Source organism: Melanostigma gelatinosum (assembly GCF_949748355.1).
Source record: "Melanostigma gelatinosum genome assembly, chromosome: 8".
NCBI lineage: Eukaryota > Metazoa > Chordata > Actinopteri > Perciformes > Zoarcidae > Melanostigma > Melanostigma gelatinosum.
The window spans coordinates 2,394,625-2,420,332 of NC_136641.1; the positions used below are offsets into that span (position 1 = coordinate 2,394,625).

At 41.1% G+C, this 25,708-nt stretch overlaps 2 protein-coding genes across 2 annotated transcripts in view; one reads left to right on the forward strand and one right to left on the reverse strand.

The window, feature by feature from the left end:
- slc38a5b (solute carrier family 38 member 5b) overlaps positions 1–4,665 on the reverse strand; it is a 40,893-nt gene extending 36,228 nt beyond the window's left edge. Inside the window, exon 1 of the mRNA XM_079274293.1 lies at positions 4,511–4,665. The gene's annotated coding sequence lies outside the window, so the exon portion shown is untranslated. The remainder of the gene's footprint in view (positions 1–4,510) is intronic.
- Positions 4,666–5,852: 1,187 nt separating this feature from the next.
- LOC306781567 (solute carrier family 2, facilitated glucose transporter member 1-like) lies at positions 5,853–24,904 on the forward strand (the record flags this gene model as incomplete). Its single annotated transcript, XM_079274468.1, has 10 exons — positions 5,853–5,870; positions 8,351–8,443; positions 17,057–17,217; positions 17,302–17,542; positions 18,690–18,852; positions 19,072–19,259; positions 24,003–24,107; positions 24,201–24,302; positions 24,390–24,593; positions 24,698–24,904. The coding sequence occupies 10 exons, from the start codon at positions 5,853–5,855 to the stop codon at positions 24,902–24,904; spliced, it is 1,482 nt and encodes a 493-aa protein (XP_079130594.1).
- Between the last annotated feature and the right edge of the window lie 804 nt (positions 24,905–25,708).

A 25,708-nucleotide genomic window follows, 5' to 3' on the forward strand; every position in this document is an offset into this window, starting at 1 on the left:
GTTCCCGTGCGTGGATGAGCGCATTTCTGCCGGAGACAGGCGGCGTGTTGTGGTAGTATTCTGACCGCGTAATAGGGAGAAGGAGAGGCGGTGGTGGAGAGGGAAACAATGTTCAAGAGATGGTGGAATGTATGATTGGAGAGAGAGAAGCGAAAAAGTTGGACGTGATCCCGGCGTCCAACAACACTGTGTCGCGCCACATTGATGCTTTGTCCGAAGACATCCTGGCTACATTAGTCGGTCGCGTGAAGAAGAGTGAGTTTTACTCTCTGCAAGTAGACGAGCCTACAGATGTGGCTAATCTGGCCAATCGTCTGGTGTACGTCCGTTACCTTTTCAAAGGCACGGTGCAGGAATAGTTTTTGTGTTTTTTATCTTGTAAACAAACGCCACGCGCGAGCAAACTGTTCTCTCATTAGTCCGATTAGGCTCTGTTGCTTTTTTTTTTAAGGTGTGGAGGGGGGGGGGGGGGATTGGGGGTGCGTGAACCCGGTCGGGATGTAGAAGGGGGTGCGTGGCCTAAAAAGTTTGGGAACCGCTGCGTTAGACGACCTAGGATGCAACAGCTCGAGCTGCCGATTCCTCCATACCTGCTCCTTCTGCGAAGGGGCCTACGGTAGACTAACCTGTCCCCACAATCCAACCAAGCACAGCCTGTGTAAGTATTTCAATACCCCAATTAACGTAAACGCTCTAGCTTCCGCCTTAAAGAACCACACAGACCGCCAGTTTGTAAGTTTCCTTATACAAGGATTCACATATGCCTTTCACCCAGGTTTGCAGGTTAAGCCAGAATCCTCCTGTACAAAATTTCCAATCAGCCATCTCAGAGCCCAACACAGTCAATAAGCTATTTTGCCCACGAAGTCCAAGACACATTCATGATCGGTCCACTCACTATCCCACCTTTCCCCATATTCTTAGTCAGTCCATTCGGTGTAACTAGTAGGAAATATCACTTATCATAGACCTCTCATCACTGCAGGGCTCCACCGTCCCAAGCATCAACAGCCTCATTCCAAGCCTGGACGACTCCATGTAGTACACAACAATCGATCACGCTACATCCCTCATCTGCCTCGCAGGTCAAGGAGCCTGGTCTCCTAAGGCAGACGTCACCAGCGTCTTCAAAGTCCTTCCCACTAATGGTGCGTTCACAGCAAACACTATGCACAGATGTGATGAGAATGGAGTGACGCGAATTTGCGATGGCGCGGCACATAACTACTGGTACCTTTTCGGTGTTCTTTGGAAGTGTGCATATTACTCTACCGTCCGTCTGTCCTTCCGGTGTAAGAGCACTCTGAAAATTTTCGATCGCTTATGCGAAGCACTCTGCTGGATCCTGACAAATGTCCATAAACTTCCGTACGTCGTAAAGTTCCTCACTGTCACGCTACCTTCCTCAACCCCAGCACACACGGGGCAGCACAACAAGAAGTAAACACAACACTGACATGTTATTCTCATAAAGCTGAAATGTCTGACGTGACAGCAAACAGTTGCCTATTTATACATAAGGAAATTATGAAGCTATATCATGATTCATTAGGATTTGTGTTTGTGTCACCTGATGAATGTAAATCCAATAATCTCTCTAATTTAGCTCTGATTTAGGTCTCCACCAACTCCTGAGGAAATATCTATCTCTAACCGCTAAATGCTCCACACACATCAGCAAGTCTCTAAATGTGATTGTAATGGATTGATGTAGGTTTTGCCAGGCAGTTGCTGTCCCCTGTTCCTGAATCTTTTAGTGGTACAGAGTACTGGACCGTACTGGACTAATTTCACCCTGGTAATAAGCTTGCTGTACAAATGACCTGTACAGATATTGTCTCAGGGAGGACTGTGTGGTGAGATCTTGATAGCTGCCTACTGTCCCTTTTTACCCTGCGCCTTCAGGTGGGTGAATTCGACCCTAGATTTTATTAAATCTAAAACTGGTATGGAATCTACTTCTGAGAACTGCATTATTCAAATTTGGTTTATTTTTAGCGATATATTTCATAATCATTTACAAAAGTCATATAAACATCAAGTAAATATAAAAAATGAATCTATAATTGCTATTTGCTGATAAAAAATAATACAACTGACCAACAGAAGCGAACATGCCAGAATTGTAATATTCTGGCAACATAGAATTACATTCTGTGTTGTGGGCCACAATATTCCCTATAAACTGAGTAAAAAGCAACGTGTCTCTACAGATAAGAGGCCGGAGAGAAGCCAAGTCTGGATGGCTCCAGTTGTAGATATCTCGTCCCTGTAGGCCTCATGAACGACAGACACAGTGATAACAGCTGAGAATGACCTCCCTGTTCAAACACTGCTGAGCTGGTTCCTCAGACGTTGACATTTTGTACAGTAGTCGTCACACTATTTGTAAATACTGCCCCTACGCAGAGATGCATTTTATATTTCCATGCACTTTATTGACATTACTATATTTGTATTCATGTTTCACAGATAGAATCAAAGATTTATGTTTAAAATGATTATCCTGTCGTTTTACAGTTCAGATGGTAGCAATCAGAACAAACCTTCCTTTAGATACCTTTACTCTGGAATGAGGTTTGTGTGCTCAAAATCATCACTTTCAAGATTTCAAATTGAAAACTGACACTAAATTAGCAGTAATGTGTTCCAGCATGTTAAAAAGACACAGATTGGCATTCTGAACTTTTAACTGTCATCACATCACAATGTCTCAACTTGGATGAATGATGAATTTCTGTAGCTCAGCAAATTTCACACATGATCAAAAAGTTGTTTAAACCTGCTTTTTATATGAAGTGGATCAGTTTAAAACCATTGTAAACAGTAAATATGATAAGTGACCTGCTCACCTCATACTATCCACCTCCTTGTGATACAGGCACACCCACCCACCCTGTGCACCAATCAGACTAAAGAGATTGGTGCCAATTATTTTTGGCCAAAGACAAATATATATCATTGTAAACAGAAACTTCAATTTTAGACTGGGTGGTATTGCATGTGCTTTCAGCGGGTCATTGGGAATCAAATGTTCAAGCCATTCAACAAAAAACAGGTCAAACCCTGTGAGTGTAGGATTCTAACTTACAACTTACAACACCGTCCACATGAGGGTTTAACCCAATGTAGCCAGCATGGAAACCAGCCAGTTTAACACACACTACACATTAAAGCTAAAATGATAACACTGAGTAACACTGAGCTGAATAGATTATAAAGGTTGAGCAAGCAAAGACGCAAAGGAATAGTTTGCCATTTTTGGAGTACCATTGCTTTCTTTTTGAGAGATGTTCAGAATGGACTTTATGCCTGGCTCTGTCCAAAGTTCAAAACTACACCTGCATTGCTTCTAAAGCTCATTGATTCTCATTTGTTTATTCGGCACACAATCAGAAATTTAAATATTAGAGTTTATTACCATTATTTCCATTTGTGTTTCGTGAGTGTTATATCCATCTGAACATCACACTCCTGGAGAGAAAGTGAGTAATTGTGTTTCCCTTAAATGTTGAACTATTTATTTAAGGAACATGTTTGATTCTCTCTGTTCAACACACTTTTGTGAAATTAAGACTTGTTATTATTCGGAAAACAATGTTTTTTTGCAATGATGCACAGACATTTGAAACATTTTTATACGCTTACAGAAACAGAATCAAGCCTTTGACATACACAGCACACAGTCACTGTTTTCACCGGGACAGTACAGAATCTGCCACACAACGAGGTGAGAGGGAACAGAAAGTGTACGATATGTGCCAGTGAGAGGCCCTGCCCTGTTTTCCAAGCATGGACTGTGTAGATCTGCAGCTTATATAATACTGTGACCTTTTTCATGTGTTAAAAAAAGTGTGCTCTATTGGAGTTCTACAATTGAAAATATGACATCAAGCATCAGCTGAGGCTCAACTTAACAGCAAAACTTTTTTCTGAGTTCTGCTGTTTGTTTTTTTACATTTATAGGAGTTAACATACATATACATGTCATGAATGCATGATAGCACTTAACCATTATATATTTTTTTCTTCACTTATTTCTTACTCTACAAGTATCTGAAAATAATTTATACTTGGATACTAGCATTTACCATTTAAAACCTAAAGTCTTGTAAAAATGTCAGAAAATGAAATGGCATACAGTAACAATAATAGACATCCCACTGTCACTGTTCCAAGTATGTTAATACTGCAGTCCCTCTCTGACTTCATTACCATAGTTAAATTGATAATTTGGAAAATAATACTTAACAAAACTGAAATTGTTAATAGATTAGACTTTGAGTAGGTCTACCATGATCGCACTGGAATTGTTTCACATCTGGAGCACAGCTGCTGAACCTGAGCATACAACTACTTTTAAAATCAAAGCCTCTGAGCACTGCTTAACAGAGCTCTGCTCTTCTGCCTCAGGTCCACACTCTTCCCGGGCAGACCTCCCTCAAGTAGCCAACCCACGTGGCAGCAGAGCTGCTCCACCTCAGCCAGAAGAATGGAGTGAGGGACTTACCGGTACCTCCAGAAGCAGACCCAGATGACTCTGAAGCAGAGGGGGAGCTTGTGTGGTGAAGTCCTGGGATCAGAGGTGTAGTTTGAAATGAGAGAATAGTCACACTGGCCTGTTTTTGGAGCCCAGAGAAGAGAAGCACAGAGCGTCTCGGGGAAAGGTTAGGGAGAGGGGAGCAAATGTGGGAGCAGACAGTGAGTCGGAGGGCTGCTGAAAATGACGGTTTCAAGTTTCTTGTGATGTCACAGAGACACTCCTCTTCCTCTCCATAAAAAGAAAACAAGTTAACTGTGACTTTCTGTGCTAGGCCTCTGCTCTGGTGATGGATTGCTCTGCAGGGAATTAGCTGGGCTCCTATATGGCCATCTCATACACACTGGGCCTATTGAATTGTTTCCATGTTTCAACTCTTTTCCCACTCCCTGCCTCCGAGTTGTGGTGACAGTGGAAATATGGTGAGGTGATCAGCACAGGGTTACATAAGAGCTTGGCTGCTGGCCAGCTCTGTATTAGAAGCAAACTGGAAAAAGCTAGCTCTATTAGACCAATGTGGAAGGTGAATATATAAACTAGCATTCCCATGAAGGGTCCAAAGTGAGCGGAACTGTTTCAAACAACAGATGGTCCAGGACACACACATTCCGTGGTTATTTTTGTGTATTGTTTTCCACACAGGAACACACTTTCAGTTGAGTGTGTGGAGGTTTGACTGCTCTGTTATAAGATACCAGCACCAGCACTTTTACAGGTGCAGGAAGTACTTCTAACCGTGTATATCAGTGAAATGTTCAATGCAGGACTTTAATGGAATATTACTCTACTGTTGAATTAATATATTACAATAGTGTTTAGCAGTTTCAATGTAGCTCTAGTGAGAGATTGATCTAGCTCTAGTATTGATTTAGTAGGTCACTTCCACAAAATAAAACGGGTCAAAGTCAAAGAGGCAGAGACATTCACACACGCATACATAATAATTATTTATTTCAAGAAATATTGAATTATTATTTGATTATTTATTCATTTATGAATCTGTTAATATACTCAGATTATACATCTGTTTATCTTGCTGTGATTTCCTCTCAGCCAATAAGCGCGGTTCTCCTATTGCTCTGGAGGCACGGCAGCTCCATAAGATCCACTTAGTGCTGACGTCATTAAGCTGCTTACGGCAGCAGGTGAATGGAGGCAGAACTGACAAAGATTTGTTTACATCGATGTTGGACTAAATGATATTGTGGACAGCATTATGACGACTTGTTTTAGTAGAAAGTAGAATATATACTGACCTTATCGATCCGGATATTTCTAAGTGTGGACTTTGTGAGTGATCCAAGCAGCCGGGATGGAGTGCAGCGGCCAGGTAACTGCTCCGTCATCAGTGGGCTACATGACAATGTTGTAAACTGACTACTTTTGTAAAGAGGCATGAAAAGGGTGCTGACAATGGTGATCCTCCAATTTCTTAAGTTGTGTGTGGCAGGTAAAAGCAGCACCCATAGTATATATGAAGTCCTAGTGAGGGAATAAGGTATCACTGATAACAATATCTGAAAATAGCCCACTGCAGAACACGCACGCACACAAGAATACATATTTCTGGTTCTGTCTCACCTCCACCTGCAATTAGCCTTTTGCAGCTGTGAGCAGCACTTCCATTTCCTTTATGCAGGCACTGCATTGTGGGACAATAGTGACCACTGTAAAATGAAACGTTTTTAGTCTGCATACCTCTGCAGTGGTGATAGAAAAAATCATCCCTATTATTTTCATGAAAGTAGCAATATGTTAGTCTGAAAGTACTACATTACAAGTAAAATCCCATTTGAAAATGTACTTAAGTAAGGAAGTATTATCAGCAAAATGTACTTAAAGGCGCTATATTCCAAATTCAAAGTAAGCGAGATTGCCTCCACATGGCTCTCAACATGGTGATGGCTGAGCCAGCAGCTGCAGCTAACAGTGCTGACTTTGCTAACAATGCAAACAATGGCAGCAGTGGTGACAGTGTGTACCCATGATAACGCCGCGGGTTGGGACGGCATTATCAGTTGTAACCGCCGTATGAGTGCAGAGTAGCGTCCACTGGCCATTAGCTAGCCAGTGGGGGCCACACACTGGGACTCACATGCACTAACACGCACAAAAAGGCATGAGGACCTGCCCGGCTATATCAACAAACCACAGTGAAGCTTGGACAACACACACAGAGGGTACATCCCAAGTCTCTTAATTGTGTCCACATTTCCCTCACTTCCATTTTTTCATCACTCATGGCTCCTCCGAGATCCAAGAAAATAAGAAAGAAATAAGAGCTTTGGACGGCCGTCAATATCGAGCAGCAGAACAAGCAAGGATCGAGGAGTGAGGAAATTTAAAAAAGAGACTTGGGACGTACCCAGAGAGTGACTTCATTCTCTGCTCAGGTGGATATTACTGCACTATATCTTTACATGTCTGCTAATATTCATGTCATTAATACTCTGGATTTCAAATATAGCAGCTTTAAAGTAAGTTATAAAAAATAAAAGTACTTATAATGCAGAAGAATGGCAGCCGTCAGTGTTATATGGTTGCATTACTTATTACTGATATGTTAATATCAGATTGCTTACTTTATGTTCGGTTGTGTAATTCAATGTAACAGTACAACAAATGGACTGGTAAAAATATACCTCAAATAAATATAGAGGAGTAAAAAGTAACATACTTCCCACTGAAATGTTGTGAAGTAGAAGTATAAAATAAGATGGAAATACTGACACAAGTATGTCAAAATTGGACTTAAGTGTAGTACTTCAATTGTTCTACTGCTCTTTTAAGTAAAACAATCTTCCTTTTGATCTTAAGTTTCTGTCTGTTCAGTGTGAATACATCACAAAACATGCTTAGTGTGCTTTGGTGCCTAGTGTGGAATTGGAAGACAGTATCTGTGTGCATGTTTTCATTCTTCTCTCCAACAGTCCAACAGAACACTGATCACCATGTTGATAAGTGAGCTAACTGTGTAACATTCACCTGCTTTAACCTCTCTCAATCCAATCCACTCAGCATGGGTCTAATTGATAATTTGAGTTTAGTTGTAGATTACTGCTGGTGGTTGCTGACATAGGGCAGCAGATTTCAATCTACTCTGAGTGCTGTTTTTGATACTGGATGCATGGGAAGGGCCACAATGTGCTAGTAGTTTTGTAGTGATGTTTTGCAGGTTCATCACAACTATACAGTACTTTGTTTGTTTTACGGGTTAGTATTAGGTTCCTGCTGAAGATGAATATAGGCTTTCAAACTCCTTTTCAAATCTTCCTGCCACAGCAGGTCCACTGACACTCCTCTCCACAGATATCATACAAAGACTATATAACACACAGAAAATATTATAGGAAACATCACCACATGTACTTTGAGCAGAGCTAGAGAATCAAACATATTTACACTTTACAAACATAATTAGAATGTTTTACACTCTGGTTTACCCTCCACCATCAACGGCTGACATTGAATGAAATCTCAGTTTTGTGCCAAAGGTAGAACTGAAGTAGTGAAGAGTTATCTCACAATTCAAACACTTCTAAAACCTTATGTTAACATGAATTGGACACATATTAAAACAGTATCAATTTTGGTCTCTGCTTTCTTCATATTGATGAGAAGAACAGTACATAGAACAGAAACTGTGTAGCTTTATAACATTAAACATTTTTCAAAGCAAGCCTGTTAAATTGCTGTAAGAAAGTGAAATAGTCTTGTTTAAACAGAAGAATTTAAACTTTAAGACCTCTACCATGTGTGTGAGTTGTCTGGTAAATGCAGACCTTTATCTGTGTTTCTGTGTCATAACAGGTGACACCCCAGCTGATGATGGCTGCGGGGACAGCTGTGATTGGCTCTCTCCAGTTTGGCTACAACACTGGTGTCATCAACGCTCCTCAGAATGTGAGTATTTACTGTAGTTGTGTGAGTGAAATAGAAGGAAGGAAAAAGGAAAATAAATATAAAGAACATATAGAAACTAGAAAAAGCATTTCCTGCTGAAAATGCGTTGGAATGCTGAAAACTGAAATTAATCGCAAAAACATTGCTGAAAATAGATATCTAATTCAAAAAGCTTAATAATTCAAAAAGTTTAAAGATTACAAATATGAAAAGTCATATCACACCTCTCCTGACAGAGCTGAACATTTTGATATTTGAACAGTTTCTGTGGCTTAAAAAAATTCATCAGTGGTGATATTTGTAGGAGTATAAGTTGTAGTAGAAGTATTATTAGTAGAAGTATTAGTAGCATTAGAATAACTACTAGTAGTAGTAGTAGTAGTGATATTTGTAGTAGTAGTATAAGTTGTAGTAGAAGTATTATTAGTCGTGGAAGTATTAGTAATTAGAAGTAGTAGAAGACGTAGTATCAGTAGTCATAGTAATCGCTGTAGTATTGGTCGTAGTATTTAATATCACAGTAGTAGTAGTAATAGTAATAGTAATGGCAGTAGAAGATGTAGCAGTAGTAGTAGTACTAGTAGCAGTCGTACTAATAGCTGTAGTAGTATTACTACTTTTAGTAGCATGGATAGCAGTAGTAGTAGCAGTTGTCGTATAAATAATAGTAGCAGTGGTAGTAATAGCAGTAGTGGTAGTAATACTATTGATGGTAGCAGTAGTAGCAGTAGTAGTAATAGCAGCAACAGCAAAAGGTTATAGTAGAAGTAGTAGTAGCAGTAGTAGTAATACTATATTAGCAGCAGCAGTAGTAGTTGTCGCAGTATTAGTAAGAGCATTCATTTTTTTAACAAAAAAAGCCTAATTTTGAGCTTGTTTAAATACAGTTAATCCATGGGGCTTTTATTTTGAAAGGGTGGTGCTGGGTGGGGGAGAGGAGACATAATCATAATGTTTGACACACATAAACAGAGGTTATTAAATGCCTGGCTTCATCACAAGCATTTCAATGAGAATTCACTCTTTGGGGCTTTTATTTTGAAATGGTGTGTGTGTGTGTGTGTGGGGGGGGGGGTCCTCTAAAAGTCTCTAAGACCTGAATGATTGTATGAGAGAGAGACACAGACAGAGAGAGAGAGAAGAAAGAATTAGTGAGAGCGAGAGAGAAGAAAGAATTAGTGAGTGAGAGAGAGAGAGAGAGCGAGAGAGAGAAGAAAGAATTAGTGAGTGAGAGAGAGAGAGAGAAGAAAGAATTAGTGAGTGAGAGAGAGAGAGAAGAAAGAATTAGTGAGTGAGAGTGAGAGAGAGAGAAGAAAGAATTAGTGAGTGAGAGAGAGAGAGAAGAAATAATTAGTGAGTGAGAGAGAGAGAGAGAGAGAGAGTGAGCGAGCGAGAGAAGAAAGAATTAGTGAGTGTGAGAGAGAGAGAGAGAGAGAGAGAGAAGAAATAATTAGTGAGTGAGAGAGAGAAGAAAGAATTAGTGAGTGAGTGAGAGAGAGAGAGAGAGAGAGAGAAGAAATAATTAGTGAGTGAGAGAGAGAGAAGAAAGAATGAGTGAGTGAGAGAGAGAGAGAGAAAAAAGAATTAGAGAGTGAGAGAGAGAGAGAGAGAGAGAGAGAGAGAAGAAAGAATTAGAGTGAGAGAGAGAGAGAAGTAAGAATTAGTGAGTGAGAGAGAGAGAGAGAAGAAAGAATTAGAGTGAGAGAGAGAGAAGAAAGAATTAGAGAGAGAGAGAGAAGAAAGAATTAGTGAGTGAGAGAGAGAAGAAAGAATTAGTGAGTGAGAGAGAGAGAGGAAGAAAGAATTAGTGAGAGAGAGAGAGAAGAAAGAATTAGTGAGAGAGAGAGAGAGAAGAAATAATTAGTGAGTGAGAGAGAGAGAGAGAAGAAAGAATTAGTGAGTGAGAGAGAGAGAGAAGAAAGAATTAGTGAGTGAGAGAGAGAGAGAAGAAAGAATTAGTGAGTGAGAGAGAGAGAGAGAGAGAGAGAGAGAGAGATGAAAGAATTAGTGAGTGAGAGAGAGAGAGAGAGAAGAAAGAATTAGTGAGTGAGCGAGAGAGAGAGAAGAAAGAACTAGAAAAAGAATTTCCTGCTGAAAATGCGTTGGAATGCTGAAAGCTGAAATTAATTGTGAAATAATTGCTGAAAATTAAGAAATGGGAGACTATCTGTCTGAAAAATGTTTAAGCCCGAAAGCATTTAAACTGCACTGCTGAAAAACCTTCTAGTTGAAATGTCTAACTATGGTGTCTGTAGCTGAAAGTATGAGGAAGAAGAAGGCTTTGAAAGTTGAAGTAGTATAACAGGATTTGAAGATTTTCTCCATAGAGATCCCATTCAAAAGAAAATTGCAAAAAGCTTAATTCAAAAATTTTAAAGATTACAAAAATGAAAAGTCAAAGCACCCCTCTCCTGAAAGAGCTGAACATTTTGATATTTGAACAATTTCTGTAGCTTAAACAAATTTCAGAAGTAGTGACATTTGTAGTAATAGGAGTAGAAGTTGTAGTTGAAGTAGAAGTATTATTAGGAGTAGAAGTATTAGTAGCATTAGAATAAGTAGTAGTAGTAGCAGTAGTGATATTTGTAAGCGTAGTAGTAGAAGTCGTAGTTGTAGTAGAAGTATCATTAGGAGTAGAAGTATTAGTATTTAGAAGAAGTATTAGCATTTAGAAGAAGTAGCAGCCTAGTATCAGTAGTAGTCGTAATAGCTGTAGTAGTGGTCGTAGTATTTAATATAACAGAAGTAGTAGTAGTAGTAGTAGTAAAAGTAATGGCAGTATTTGAAGTAGCAGTAGTAGTAGTACTAGTAGCAGTCGTTCTAATAGCTGTAGTAGTATTAGTACTGGTAGTAGCATGAATAGCAGTAGTAGCAGTTGTAGTATAAGTAATAGTAGTAGTGGTAGTAATAGCAGTAGTGGTAGTAATACTATTGATGGTAGCAGTAATAGCACTAGTAATAGTAGCAACAGCAAAAGTTGTAGTAGAAGTAGTAGCAGCAGTAGCTTAATGTTTTCATACAGTTCATCCATGGGGCTTTTATTTGGAAAGGGTGGGGCTGGGTGGGGGAGGGAGGGGAGAGGAGACATAATCATAATGTTTGACACACATAAACAGAGGTTATTAAATGCCTGGCTTCATCACAAGCATTTCAATGAGAATTCACTCTTTGGGGCTTTTATTTTGAAATGGTGTGTGTGTGTGTGGGGGGGGGGGGGGGGTCCTCTAAAAGTCTCTAAGACCTGAATGATTGTATGAGAGAGAGAGACACAGACAGAGAGAGAGAAGAAAGAATTAGTGAGTGAGAGAGAGAGAGAGAGAAGAAAGAATTAGTGAGTGAGAGAGAGAGAGAAGAAAGAATTAGTGAGTGAGAGTGAGAGAGAGAGAAGAAAGAATTAGTGAGTGAGAGAGAGAGAGAGAAGAAAGAATTAGTGAGTGAGAGAGAGAGAGAGCGAGCGAGAGAAGAAAGAATTAGTGAGTGTGAGAGAGAGAGAGAGAGAGAGAGAGAGAGAGAGAGAGAGAGAGAGAGAGAAGAAATAATTAGTGAGTGAGAGAGAGAAGAAAGAATTAGTGAGTGAGTGAGAGAGAGAGAGAGAGAGAGAGAGAGAGAGAAGAAATAATTAGTGAGTGAGAGAGAGAGAGAGAAGAAAGAATGAGTGAGTGAGAGAGAGAGAGAGAAAAAAGAATTAGAGAGTGAGAGAGAGAGAGAGAGAGAGAGAGAGAGAGAAGAAAGAATTAGAGTGAGAGAGAGAGAGAAGTAAGAATTAGTGAGTGAGAGAGAGAGAGAGAAGAAAGAATTAGAGTGAGAGAGAGAGAAGAAATAATTAGAGTGAGAGAGAGAGAGAGAGAGAATTAGTGAGTGAGAGAGAGAGAGAAGAAAGAATTAGTGAGTGAGAGAGAGAAGAAAGAATTAGTGAGTGAGAGAGAGAGAGGAAGAAAGAATTAGTGAGAGAGAGAGAGAGAGAGAGAGAGAGAGAGTGAGAGAGAAGAAAGAATTAGTGAGAGAGAGAGAGAGAGAGAGAGAGAGAGAGAGAGAGAGAGAGAGAGAGAGAGAGAGAGAGAGAGAGAGAGAAGAAAGAATTAGTGAGTGAGAGAGAAGAAAGAATTAGTGAGTGAGAGAGAGAGAGAATTAGTGAGTGAGAGAGAGAGAAGAAAGAATTAGTGAGTGAGAGAGAGAGAGAGAAGAAATAATTAGTGAGAGAGAGAGAGAGAGAAGAAAGAATTAGTGAGTGAGAGAGAGAGAGAAGAAAGAATTAGTGAGTGAGAGAGAGAGAGAGAGAGATGAAAGAATTAGTGAGTGAGAGGAGGGTGGAAAGACCTCTAAAGATCCCTAAGACCTGAAAGACTGTATGAGAGAGAGAGACACACACACAGAGAGAGAGAAGAAAGAATGAGTGAGAGACAGAGCGAGAGAGAGAGAGAAGAATGAGTGAGTGAGAGAGAGAGAGAGAATAAAGAATTAGTGAGAGAGAGAGAGAGAAGAAAGAATTAGTGAGAGAGAGAGAGCGAGAAGAAAGAATGAGTGAGAGAGAGAGAAGAAAGAATTAGTGAGAGAGAGAGAGAGAGAGAGAGAGAAGAAAGAATGAGTGAGTGAGTGAGAGAGAGAAGAAAGAATTAGTGAGAGAGAGGGAGAAGAAAGAATTTGTGAGAGAGAGAGAGAGAGAAGAAAGAATTCATGAGAGACAGAGAGAGAGAGAAGAAAGAATTCGTGAGACAGAGATAGAGAGACAAGAAAGAATTTGTGAGAGAGAGAGAAGAAAGCATGAGTGAGAGAGAGAGAGAAGAAAGAATGAGTGAGAGAGAGAGAGGAAAGAATGAGTGAGAGAGAGAGAGAGAGAGAGAAGAAAGAATGAGTGAGAGAGAGAGCGAGAGAGGGGAAAGAATGAGTGTGAGAGAGAGAGAAGAACGAATGAGTGAGAGAGAGAGAGAGGAAAGAATGAGTGAGAGAGAGAGAAGAAATAATGAGTGAGAGAGAGAGGGGAAAGTGAGTGAGAGAGAGAGAGAAGAAAGAATGAGTGAGAGAGAGAGAGAGAAGAAAGAATGAGTGAGAGAGAGAAGAAAGAATGAGTGAGAGAGAGAAGAAAGAATGAGTGAGAGAGAGAAGAAAGAATGAGTGAGAGAGAGAAGAAAGAATGAGAGAGAGAGAGAGAGAGCGAGAGAGGAAAGAATGAGTGAGAGAGAGAGAGAGAGAGAGAGAGAGAGAGAGAGAGAGAGAAGAAAGAATGAGTGAGAGAGAGAGGGGAAAGAATGAGTGAGAGAGAGAGAGAGAAGAAAGAATGAGTGAGAGAGAGAGAGAGAAGAAAGAATGAGTGAGTGAGTGAGTGAGAGAGAGAGACACCTCTAAAGATCCCTAAGACATGAATGACTGTATGAGAGACACAGAGAGAGAGAGGGAGAGGAGTGTATGTGCGTGTGTCTGTGAGTCTGTGTGTTTATAAACATCACTAATTGGCTCAATCGCGAACACCTGTGTGCCTGAAGCCATTTGAAAATATTCTCCATAGAGATCCTATTGAAAAAATAAAAAGCTTAATAATTCAAAAAGTTTAAAGGTTAGAAATATAAAAAGTCATAGCACACCTCTGGTGAAAGAGCTGAACATTTTAATAGTTGAACGGTTTCTGTAGCTTAAAAAATGGAGGAGAAGAGGGGCACGGAAGAAATAGAAGAAGTTGAATAAAGAAACAGGATAACAAAAGTTGGAATGCTTAACAGCATTCCAACAATTAGTGAGTGAGAGAGAGAGAGAGAAGAAATAATTAGTGAGTGAGAGAGAGCGAGAGAGAGAGAGAGAAGAAAGAATTAGTAAGTGAGAGAGAGAGAGAGCGAAGAAAGAATTAGTGAGTGAGAGAGAGAGAGAAGAAAGAATTAGTGAGTGAGAGAGAAAGAGAAGAAAGAATTAGTGAGAGAGAGAGGCAGAGAGAGAGAGAGAGAGGAAAGAATTAGTGAGTGAGAGAGAGGCAGAGAGGCAGAGAGAGAGAGAGAGAGGCTCTGATATCTCTGGCAAACTTTCTCATTTGGAGATTGTACTATGTTTTATCTTTTACAGCTTACATGACTATTGTCCTGCTCTGCCATGTCTTTCCTCACCTCTCCCTCTTGTGTTGCGGTGTGTGTAAATGCCACTCGAATCAGGAAACTTATCAGAATCCTCATATCTGATTGGCCGAGCTGCAACACGTAACAGCTGCAACAAATCACCTCTAAAGATCCCTAAGACCTGAATGACTGTATGAGAGAGAGACAGAGAGAGATAGAGAGAGAGGATTGTATGTGCGTGTGTGTCTGTGAGTCTGTGTGTTTATCAACATCACTAATTGGCTCAATCGCAAACACCTGTGTGCCTGAAGCCATTTGAAAATATTCTCCATAGAGATCCCATTGAAAATAAAAAGCTTAATAATTCAAAAAGTTTAAAGGTTAGAAATATGAAAAGTCATAGCACCCCTCTGGTGAAAGAGCTGAACATTTTAACAGTTGAACGGTTTCTGTAGCTTAAAATATGATGGAGAAGAAGAGGTGGGACGGAAGAAATGCTTAACAGCATTCCAACAAATATAAAGAATACAAACAAATGTGTGAGAATAATGACGGTGGGAAGTTGCAGCGCCATACAACAACATGCACTCATAATACTCAAGGTGTTTTGGTGAAAGCTGAATCCATGTGATACATTCACTGCCTTCACCCAGCATTTATTTCGAGAACTAATTTAGTCCAGTTGATTCTGATTGCAGTCGCGACCGCTTTGATTGGCTCATGGGGTAAAGGAACGCCCACTCTTACTTCTTCTTAGTTGGTTATTACTGTTCACTCCTCCTTGCTGGTAGACTACTTTGCCAGAGGGAGAGCAGACGGGAGCTTCGGTGAAGTAGTCTGCCAAAGATAGGGAGTGAAATGGGGTGAACGAGCTAGCTAATGCTAGCTCTTGTCTCATTTGTGGTCTGATAAACAGTACACCAGCACATCCATGTACTGTACTTACTTAACCAACAGTCCAAAATGACAGAAGACAACAACAAGATGAGCTTTATTCATATTCACACTGGGCAATGGCTATCTTGTGTAGGCTATGTGAGGATGTGTTTACTTTATTAGCATCAATACATGTTGATTTGCTTGCTAGAAGCTATCTAGCTTTGTTAAGCTTGCAAGCTAGCAAGTTTTGTTGAGATGGAGTTGGTATAACGTACCTAGGTAACGCGAAGCAAAGAATTTGACAAAAAGTGACTTAAATTGCTTAGCTTTGCATTACATGCTTAGCCACTGATTATACCGTCACAAACAGGTAAATTACGTAAGCAACAAACCAATGATCTATGTCGCAAACCAATGATCTTTCCTGTCATGTTGGAGCACCTCTCCACGCCTCCATCAGAGCTGTCTTGATGTAGTTCACCTTGACTGAAAAGATCCATCTAGAACTTTGGATTCTTGTGTGGTTCCACAGAGACTTTTTATTTCGACAAGATAAATGCACAATTTATTATATGTAGCCCATTGGAAAACAGGGTAAAGTTATGTCGGTCAGTTGCCTCCGAAGGTGCTTTGACAGATATCGGAAAAGACGGAACAGGTTAATGAGATGCGTTTGTTGGAGGCATTAAGGATTAAGGAGCTCAAGGTTACCAGGCAAGTTAATGAACTTGTGCTTACAGGTGGCTACCTAAGGTCATGTGTCCCTTTAAGGTTATTATGACAATAACGTGAAAGACCCAATGGGGAAAATTTACAGACAAAGTATAATGCTGCATCGTGGGTTGATGTTCCTCCAACTAATTTCCTATGGGACATTTTATTGTGAATAATATGTATGCTGCCTTTATGTTATGGTTACTAATCTATGCTACCATGCACATTGACTTAGAACAGTTGTCCTGAACACTGCATCAGTAAAGTAAGACCTAACCATTGAAGGGGGGAAATGGGTTTAGCCAATGGGTCAAGAAGTGGTTGGTCCCATTTGATTCAGTAGTGTATGCTTGTATACTGGGATGTGATGTTTGGAGGTGAAGTTAGGGATGACAGCATGTAAGACCCCTACTTACACATGCAATCTGTATTTGCATATCTTCCATCTGGACAAGGAACAACTAAGAGTCTCCAGCTGTTATTGGTGGCTCTGTGAGGCTGTACTTTGGCACAGCAGAGCTTTGACTAAATGCTATGCTAATATGCTCACAATGACAATGTTTACATGGCAGTTTTTAGCAGGTATAATATTAACCATCTTTGTTTGGAAAACATTTGCAAAGTAGTGCTGATGATAGTATTTCGTCTTTTACGCAAGCAAACTATGAGACTGTTATAAATTTGACTTTATTTGAGGTGGAGCTGGAGGAAAAGGAATAGGATCAACAAAGTTAGAATAGTTCATCCTCTGGGGTCTGTAATCCATCCTATAGTTCTTGAGACATTTCGGTCTGAACAAAAAATATAAACGTGATGATGGTGCTCCAGGAAAAGTTAGGGGATCCCTAAAATCAATAAGTGGTGGACCAATTGACTGACCGACATTGTTGAGAGCCACGCAACAAAAGCTGAGACAAGCAGGTTCGTCTGTCTTTATTGATCAGACACATTGAGTCAGAATGTGTGTTGTTTTATGTTCTAGATTATTGAAAGTTTCTACAATGAGACGTGGAGCAGCAGATTTTCAGAGCCCATCTCTCAAGGTACTTTAACAGGTCTGTGGTCGCTCTCTGTGGCCATCTTCTCTGTGGGAGGAATGTTCGGCTCTTTCTCTGTCGGCCTCTTCGTCAACCGCTTCGGCAGGTAAGACTCTTCCTATGACCATAAAACCATAAAAAAATATCACCTGCCCCTTGAAATGACAAACAACTCTTATTTGATCAAAAGGAAGAACTCCATGCTCATGGCCAACGTGCTCGTCTTTATTGCTGCTGCGTTTATGGGCTTCTCCAAGCTGGCCGCTTCCTTTGAGATGCTCATCATTGGACGTTTCATAGTGGGTCTCTACTCCGGCCTCAGCACCGGCTTTGTGCCCATGTATGTTGAGGAAATCTCACCCACAAATCTGCGTGGCGCATTAGGAACTCTGCATCAACTTGGTGTAGTGATCGGTATTCTCATGGCACAGGTGAGATCCTTACTGCAACTCTTGAACTATGACTGGCCTCTTCATTTCCCATCTCCAATAGCTTTCGGGCCTTTACAAACACAAAAAAAACCTACGCCTTCAAATGTGAATGTCCAGGCTGCCATAGCTGGTATTCAAAGAATGGAGTCTCGAATAATAGCTGACAGGAGAAATAAAAGCTGGATAAAAAACATTGACGTGGAGAATAATTATCTTCGATATAATGTACATATCCACAGTCATAAACCACCAGTGTGAAAGAGAGAAAGTGTTTTCGGCACAATAGTGACTTTGACATGACTCTGTTGTTGATACAGTTAATACTGGGGAAAGGTGCATTACAGGTTATCAACAGTTAAAATGGAGGACATTTTGAGTCTGTTAGAGACATAAAGACCTGCTTCTCTGCAGCTGAGGTCCCAACAGTACAGTAAGTAGCATCTTGGTAAACTTAGGGATGTTGACTATAGATGTCGACATGCACACAATAATCCAGTCATAATGAGATTAAGGTATTAATGTCAGTAGGGCCGAGCCACCACATTGTCATTGAGCCAATGTGATAATGCTGATAGTAAGAGTAAACACATTAATCCTCACACAGCAGTCTCAACATGTGAGTCCCGCCTCTCTAACAAACCGAAATAAGGTTGAGGTTGAGCTCGGAGCGTTCGTTCTCTTCTCGTGTTCTAATTCAAACTTCCAGACTGTGCAGATGTAACGGCTAATCGGCTATGTGGTCATATTAAGTCATACCCTCCAATCTCCAATAATTTCCTTTTGAAAAAAAAGTGAATGAAATTGTGGCAGGGGAGTCAAAAAAGAAAACACACACACACACGCATGGAAGTTCACACATGACAGGCAATGCAGGTTCAACAGTGTATAAATGTAACAACATCCAAATATGTTTTTGATAAAAACTGCAAATACTTTATGTTTGTGGGTTTATATATTTATGTGTGCATTTGTGAACATTATTCTTTGTATGTGGATTTTTTAATGCATCTATGATACTTATTTTTGTGTGCATTGAAACACAATGTCGCTCACATATAAATCATGAAATACATTCGTGCTACACATGCTGATACTTAATGTACTAATATAAAATATGTGAAAGCAAAGTATCGCGTGTGCTGTATAGATCTTTGGGACCGAATCCATCTTGGGGAATGCCTTCCTGTGGCCCCTCCTGCTGGCTTTCACTCTGCTGCCGGCTGTGCTGCAGTGTGTCCTGCTGCCCCTCTGCCCTGAGAGCCCCCGATACCTGCTCATCAACTGCAATGAGGAGAGCAAAGCCCGCAGCAGTGAGAAACACACACACACACACACACGCAAACACAAGTCATCAATGCTTTTCTGCAAGCTACTGTAGTGAAATGAGCTTGGCTGTCAGAAAGAAAGGTTGGTAATACTTCATCATTTGACCATGCATATCCTGCCACATCCTGCACCTTCAGTGTGTGGCAGCTCAATGAGTCCCCCTCCAAGCTGACTTACATGTAACTTGAGCCGCTGTCTTCCAGTCTTGGTGAAGCTGCGGGGCACTGACGAGGTAACTGAGGACATGCAGGAGATGAAAGAGGAGAGCCAGCAGATGATGAGGGAGAAGACGGTGACCATCCCCGAGCTTTTCCGCTCCCCCATATACCGCCAGCCTATCTTTGTGGCCATCATGATGCAGCTCTCGCAGCAGCTGTCTGGAATCAACGCTGTAAGTCAAAGGACCAAAGAGGAGCCGATGAGGTCTGCCAAATGCCATGATCAAATGAGGGACAAGTTAGTGACTGTACCATCCAAAGGAAGAATATATTTGATCGGTCGTAGAGTAAATTCCTCTTCCTCTCTTCCTCTGGAGGAATATTTAACCCAGTGCTACACCTTCACTGCCCTTTCACCAGGTACATGCAGTACCTGTATGTGGCATTATGTGAAAAATCACTTTCTGACCTCACCCCTTTCAAGTTTCAACTATTTGTTTCCAACATGTTAACCTATAGGAGAGATTATTAGAACGGGGCTTGATTAAACACAATGACCAACCATTCAGGAGACAGGCCCTCAAAGTTGACCCATATTGGAAGACCACTCCTCCTATAGACACAGATATCTTCTTAAAAAATAAACATAACAGTATTGTTCTCTGATTATCAGAACGCTAATGAACAAGGTTATCCACAATTTCAATACTTTTGCTAAACATTTTTGGTCCTTAAATCTTAATAAGCAAAAAAAAGTAATCATTTTAATATGCTATACAGAGACACTTTACATCTTCTGAAGTTTTCATGTGGTGCTGGCTATCCCTTGAGCAACAGCAGACTTTTGAGTATGTGGTGGTTAGATCAGTCCAACACATGAATCCTTAAAGTGCAGTGTGTAGGATCTGGTGACATCCAGTGGTGATGTAGCAGATTACAACCAACTGCAACTTCTGCTGTGTGCCAAGTGTGTAGGGGAACTTTTGGTGGAAAGAAAATATTCAATAGCACCGAGTGAGTCCTATAATACTGAATACTGAAACATTGAGGACAGAAGTTTGTCTTTAAAATATTTATTCTCTGGCCAGAGAAGGCTTCACCGTCATACTGACTGCAGTTCAGTCTGCAGAGGATGAGCCAAGAATCCAGTGTCTCGCTTGCTTATAAGCATCTCAGCACACAGGGTGGGGTGCTCAGGTATTTACATTATCACAATACAAAGCAGTTCCAAGCTCCCCATTGATCCCTCCAGTTATCCCCTTCCTCTTCTGAGCCTTGTCACACATGTCCATACTACTCCGTGTCTAGTTGGATGCAGAGTTGTCAAATAGAACCGATCTCCGTCCACACAGGAGTTTCAGCATTATTCTCAAGTTGATCTGCATCCACACGGCAGCCTTCAAAGGCGGACAGCACGTGACCATTAACGTACACTGGGCATGCGCGTGACGGTGTAAACAGGATGTGGAGAGCAGCATTGTAAAATGACGCATTTAACTCCACAATAGCTGCTAGTACAGACAACACAGCAAGCAAGGCTTGCCATTCGTTGTCCGTGTTGAAATGAATCGCTGCTGGTCGCCCGGCTGTTTTGTTTTCTTCCGGGTACGGGTCACGTGATAGTGAGTGTGACGAATCAGGGACGGAAACGTCATGGCTGGTAATAACCAATCCAGTAGCGAGCACGGGTGTGGGCTCATTTTTTCTAACAGACATCCGTATCCGACGTCGACACTCAACCAAAACCCCGGAGTTTTCAAATACCTCCAACCTCGGCGGAGTTTTCAGGTTCCTCCGTTTAGGCTGCTCCAAAACTCCGGCGTGGTGTGGCTGTGTTGAGGAGGAAACTCAGGTGAACAGACTGATGTCGAGGCGTTTAGCCCAATTCAAGCAATAAGGTTTATTTGTAACAGAAGTATTATGTCCAGCAGTTAAACGTGCACAGACCTAGAAAAGTTTACTCTGTAGGAGCGAATGAAAAGCTAAAAGGCGCTTAGACAGAGTGCGCATGCGGTGCATAGGTTCTCCCTTCTGGAAGCCTATTGGTTAAGGCAAAGTCGCAGGCGGAGCTGTGTTTAGCTGTCAGCGGCCTGGTAGGAGCGCTGGGCATTTCCGCCCACACTGGCTCACTTCCTGGGACCGCCTTCTCTGCATCATCAGTATGTGTGGATGTTGATGTAGCAGCATATTGTTATGTCCGGCCGACTTGATAAGCGGGGCGCCTCTTTATCTCTAAGATGGAGCAGGCAGTTGAAACTAGTTCTCTGTAAGGCTATGTGACATTTAACTGGGGCAACAGCTGTCCTTCAGAGTTCTAATACTTCTCACTGTGTTCAGACGAGCGCTATGAATGCCCCGTCTGGAGTATTTGACCTTCTTGCACTAGCACTCACATATCCGCGTATAAGCTGTGTTTAACATTGAATGAATAGATTTTATTTATAGCTGCTCAGTGTAAACGTAGCAAAACTGGAGTAGTATGGACATGTGTCTTTATTACTCTTGCCTATCTCTGAGAATCTTCACACCTCAACATTCTCTGGTTAAACTGCACCCCCCATTTGGCTACTTCCTCTTATCAAAGTAAAAGCCCAAGATACCCCATATGGTCCTGTTACCTCTCCTAGGTAACAATCATATGTCACATATATAGTTTTGTTAGTGAGTAAGGCACATAAACGAAATCACAGTGGAAATGTACTAGCACAGGGAAAATTCTCCATCACAAACTACAGTAGCCAAGGCAAAATTGTGAAACCACAAAGCGCCCTATCAAAAAAAAGTTTGGTTTGTTCGCTCTGGGTAGGAACATGGCTCCGTGACGAGGACATATATCTACATATACTGTATATGTAGATACAAATGAGATCCCCCTAAATGTCACACACTGTTCCTTTTGTTGCCTATGATTTTCAGTCTCACCTAAAATGTTGCTTCTCATTTCCCATTTCTTTTTGACTGAAAAACAGAAGATGAAAATGAAATGACATAATAAGGTAGCCCAAGTCGGCAAAGATGTGTAGTGCAAAGTGAACAAAGTGAAGGTGTGAAGATTAGGGTTGGGTCCCGAAAACCGGTGCCGGTATGGTACCGGTTCCTATACGACCGGTATCTCTGATACTGATTACACTACTCTGATGACTCCGTCCTAGGTTAGCTCGTCCTAGGACCGATGCTAACGACAGCATCGGTCCTCCGCTCCTCACTTATATTATTACAACCGGACGAGCCGTGCGCGCTTAGAAACAAACTCCTCCATCATTCTGACGAAGCTTCGGCCAAAAACAAAAAAGAGAACGAGATCTGTCATACTGCTGGCAGGCTACTGACTTCCTCCATCGACATCCGGGTACTTGGCGCTGCCGCTCATAAACACAACACAGGCAAGCGAAACTTTCTTCTTCTTCTTCTTTGAGGTGTAGTGGCGGTTGGCAAACGACGAATTGGCGCTTTAGCGCCACCAACTGGTTAAATAAAATAAAATAAGTCAGGAGACGTCTTATTTTGCAAGAGAAGGCAAATATGCTCATATTGCTGCAAAATAATTGCTGAAGTTTGAAGCTGTAGTGTGTGTACAGAGTGTGTGTGTGTTTTGTATTTATTTTATCGATATTTATTTAAGTAAACTGTTAACAGTTAATATATTGTTCATAGTTTGAAGTTAAAAAGTTTGAAGCTGTAGTTTGAAGCCAAGTGTTTTGTATTTATAGTATACTTTAAACAGTTAATATATTGTTCAATTTGAAGAAAAAAGTATCGGTTCAGGCACCGTTTAGGCACCGGTAACGTTTTAAAAGTATCGTTTTAGCACCGGTATCGGAAAACACCCAAACGATACCCAACCCTAGTGAAGATCTCTACTTTTGATTTTGAAGCCAATAAGCACAGGCTGATGATGCTTTGCTCATCTCATTTGGACTCAGACATTATGTTCTGCCTGCTGCTGTGAACGGATCCACTGATGTGAGTACACATATTTTGTAGATACACTGATGGTACTTTACATATAGTACATCGGAACTTTTATAAAACATCTAAATAAGGATATGTGCGACAAAAGCTACAAAGAGGCACTAGACAAGACAAGGCACATTTATTTATATAGCACATTCATAATGCAAAAGCATCTGCATAAGTAGACATGAGGAGGTGTTAAACCAGGGGTGTCAAACATACGGCCCGCGGGCCGCATACGGCCCGCCACGTCATTTTATGTGGCCCGCGAATCCGCCAGCAAAAAAAAAAAAATAAATAAAAAATCTTTTTTTTATTATTATTATTTTTTTTTACAAAAATTAAAAGTTAGATGTGAAAATAAAAATATCCCCATGGTCGAAATTATGAGATAGAAAGTCGAAGTGATGAGATAGCATGTTGTCTGTGTGCCGACATTAAAACGATCACAACAGGTGGACAGGAGATGCAACAACCTACAAAGAGGATTTCCAACAAGTGATCGTGCCTTTCTCAACATGCGTACTTCTCTGCACTTGTAAACTCGTGGACTTGTGAAACGTCATCAGTCTCAGCCCAAGTACTGTTCCAATTCAAAGTTCACATCGAGCGGAGATGTTTGAGTATAAAAAAACTTTGAGTTGAGCCATTCGCGCCGCCGGTCTCACCGGGGGCTATTTGTGTTCATTCGCACTGGACGCGTCGGAGAGGGGGCGGGGCTTATCGCCCTGAAAGCCGTTCAACTGTCCGCCATTAACCATGGAAAAAATAACCTCTATTTCTGCTTAGTACGTGTTGTGGAAGTCACAGATATCCCGGGAAACTAAACTAAATATGTTAGGAGTGGTTACATTTACAACCGGCCCTTTGAGGGCGACCGTGATGCTGATGTGGCCCCAGAGTGAAAATGAGTTTGACACCCCTGTGTTAAACAGTAGGCTAGAAACAGCTGAAGAGCATACTGAGAAGGATTGTGTAGCAAATGTAGAGTAACTGTTCCTGTGTAATGTCATCATGTTCAGGTGTTTTACTACTCCACTGGGATCTTTGAGCGGGCAGGTGTGTCCCAGCCGGTCTATGCAACCATTGGTGCAGGAGTGGTCAACACTGCCTTCACTGTGGTTTCTGTAAGTTATAAACCCCAAACCAACACAGCCTCACATGTTTACCTGTAGGACTTTATACCTTCATAGATTCATACATTCCCTCCTTCTGTGCAGTTGTTTGTGGTGGAGCGTGTGGGCAGGAGACCCCTTCAGCTCACTGGTTTGATGGGAATGGCTGTTTCAGCAGTTTTTCTAACTGTTGCCATGGCGCTGTTGGTAAGTGTTTGAAATCATCTTGACTTAATCCATTAGGCTTTTGAAATAAAGTGAGTGATAGACTGTGTGGTGGTCTGTGTTCCTCAGGACCAGGTCAGATGGATGTCCTATATCAGCATTGTGGCCATTTTCAGTTTTGTAGCCTTTTTTGAGATTGGCCCCGGCCCAATCCCCTGGTTCATTGTGGCCGAGCTCTTCAGCCAGGGACCCCGGCCTGCTGCCTTTGCCGTTGCTGGTTTCTCCAATTGGTCAGCCAACTTCTTAGTGGGGATGGGCTTCCCGTATGTTGAGGTAAGACAGCTTCTATTCAAATGATTAAATTTATCTTCAGTCCATAACTTTAGCTTGTGCCCATAATTGAAAATAAATGATGTTATGCGTTTGATGTCCGGCAGCAACTCTGTGGCCCATATGTCTTCATCATCTTCACGGTCCTGCTGCTCGGCTTCTTCACCTTCACCTACTTCAAGGTTCCAGAGACTAAGGGCCTTACCTTCGATGAGATTGCAGCAGGATTCCGCCAGTCAGCTGGTCAGGGTGCTGACAAGTACTCGGCCCCTGAAGAGTTCAACACCCTCAGGGGGGACGACCCCGACCTTTGAAAACTGCTGTACATTCACACACTGGCATGCAGCAAAGTTACCTGCTACAATTTTAGGACAGTGCTATCATGTTTGAAATTTCCCATAAACTAATGCTAGGGTCGTTACATTAGAGCTTTAGTCTTCATACAGACGGTAATAAAGATGATGACCTGACTGACGACATCATGGGCTCAGTCTGTAGGAAGTCTGTTTTCAGCACTTGCCATGCTGGCAAGAATGGAGTCACATTTAAAATGAATTGAGTGAGTAAATTAAGTGAGTGAGACGCTGGGATGTGCTGCAGCAGAAAAAACAAGCTGGGTTGAGATTCCTGCTGACACATTTCTGCATTACTATCCACCGTGAGCCTCTTTGGACCCAGCCACACCACTTATACAATTAGTTTTGTTTCAGCTAAACAAACATTACAAACTCAAAATGAAGTTATAATTTCATTATTTTCATTACTATGTCAATTGTTTTTGTTTTATCTTTGTTGTTTTAAATGGCTTCATAATAGCTGAATCTAGAGTGAGAAACTCATACTGTATATTGTAGCCTTTGCATATGTACTGTATAATTAATTAACTTACTGAAGTCAGTGTCCCTCTGACATTTACATAATATATTCAGTTACATTTATATATTTACTGTATTCCTATGTAACGTCCCATTCATACCAATGGATATCTAAAGATAACTGACATTCTGTGAAATTTTCTGAGCTGTATTCAAAAGGCTTGCTGTCGCAAATAAAACGATTTCTTCACACAGATCATTAACATATAGCAATCCATAGGAAGATTTATACATTTATATAGA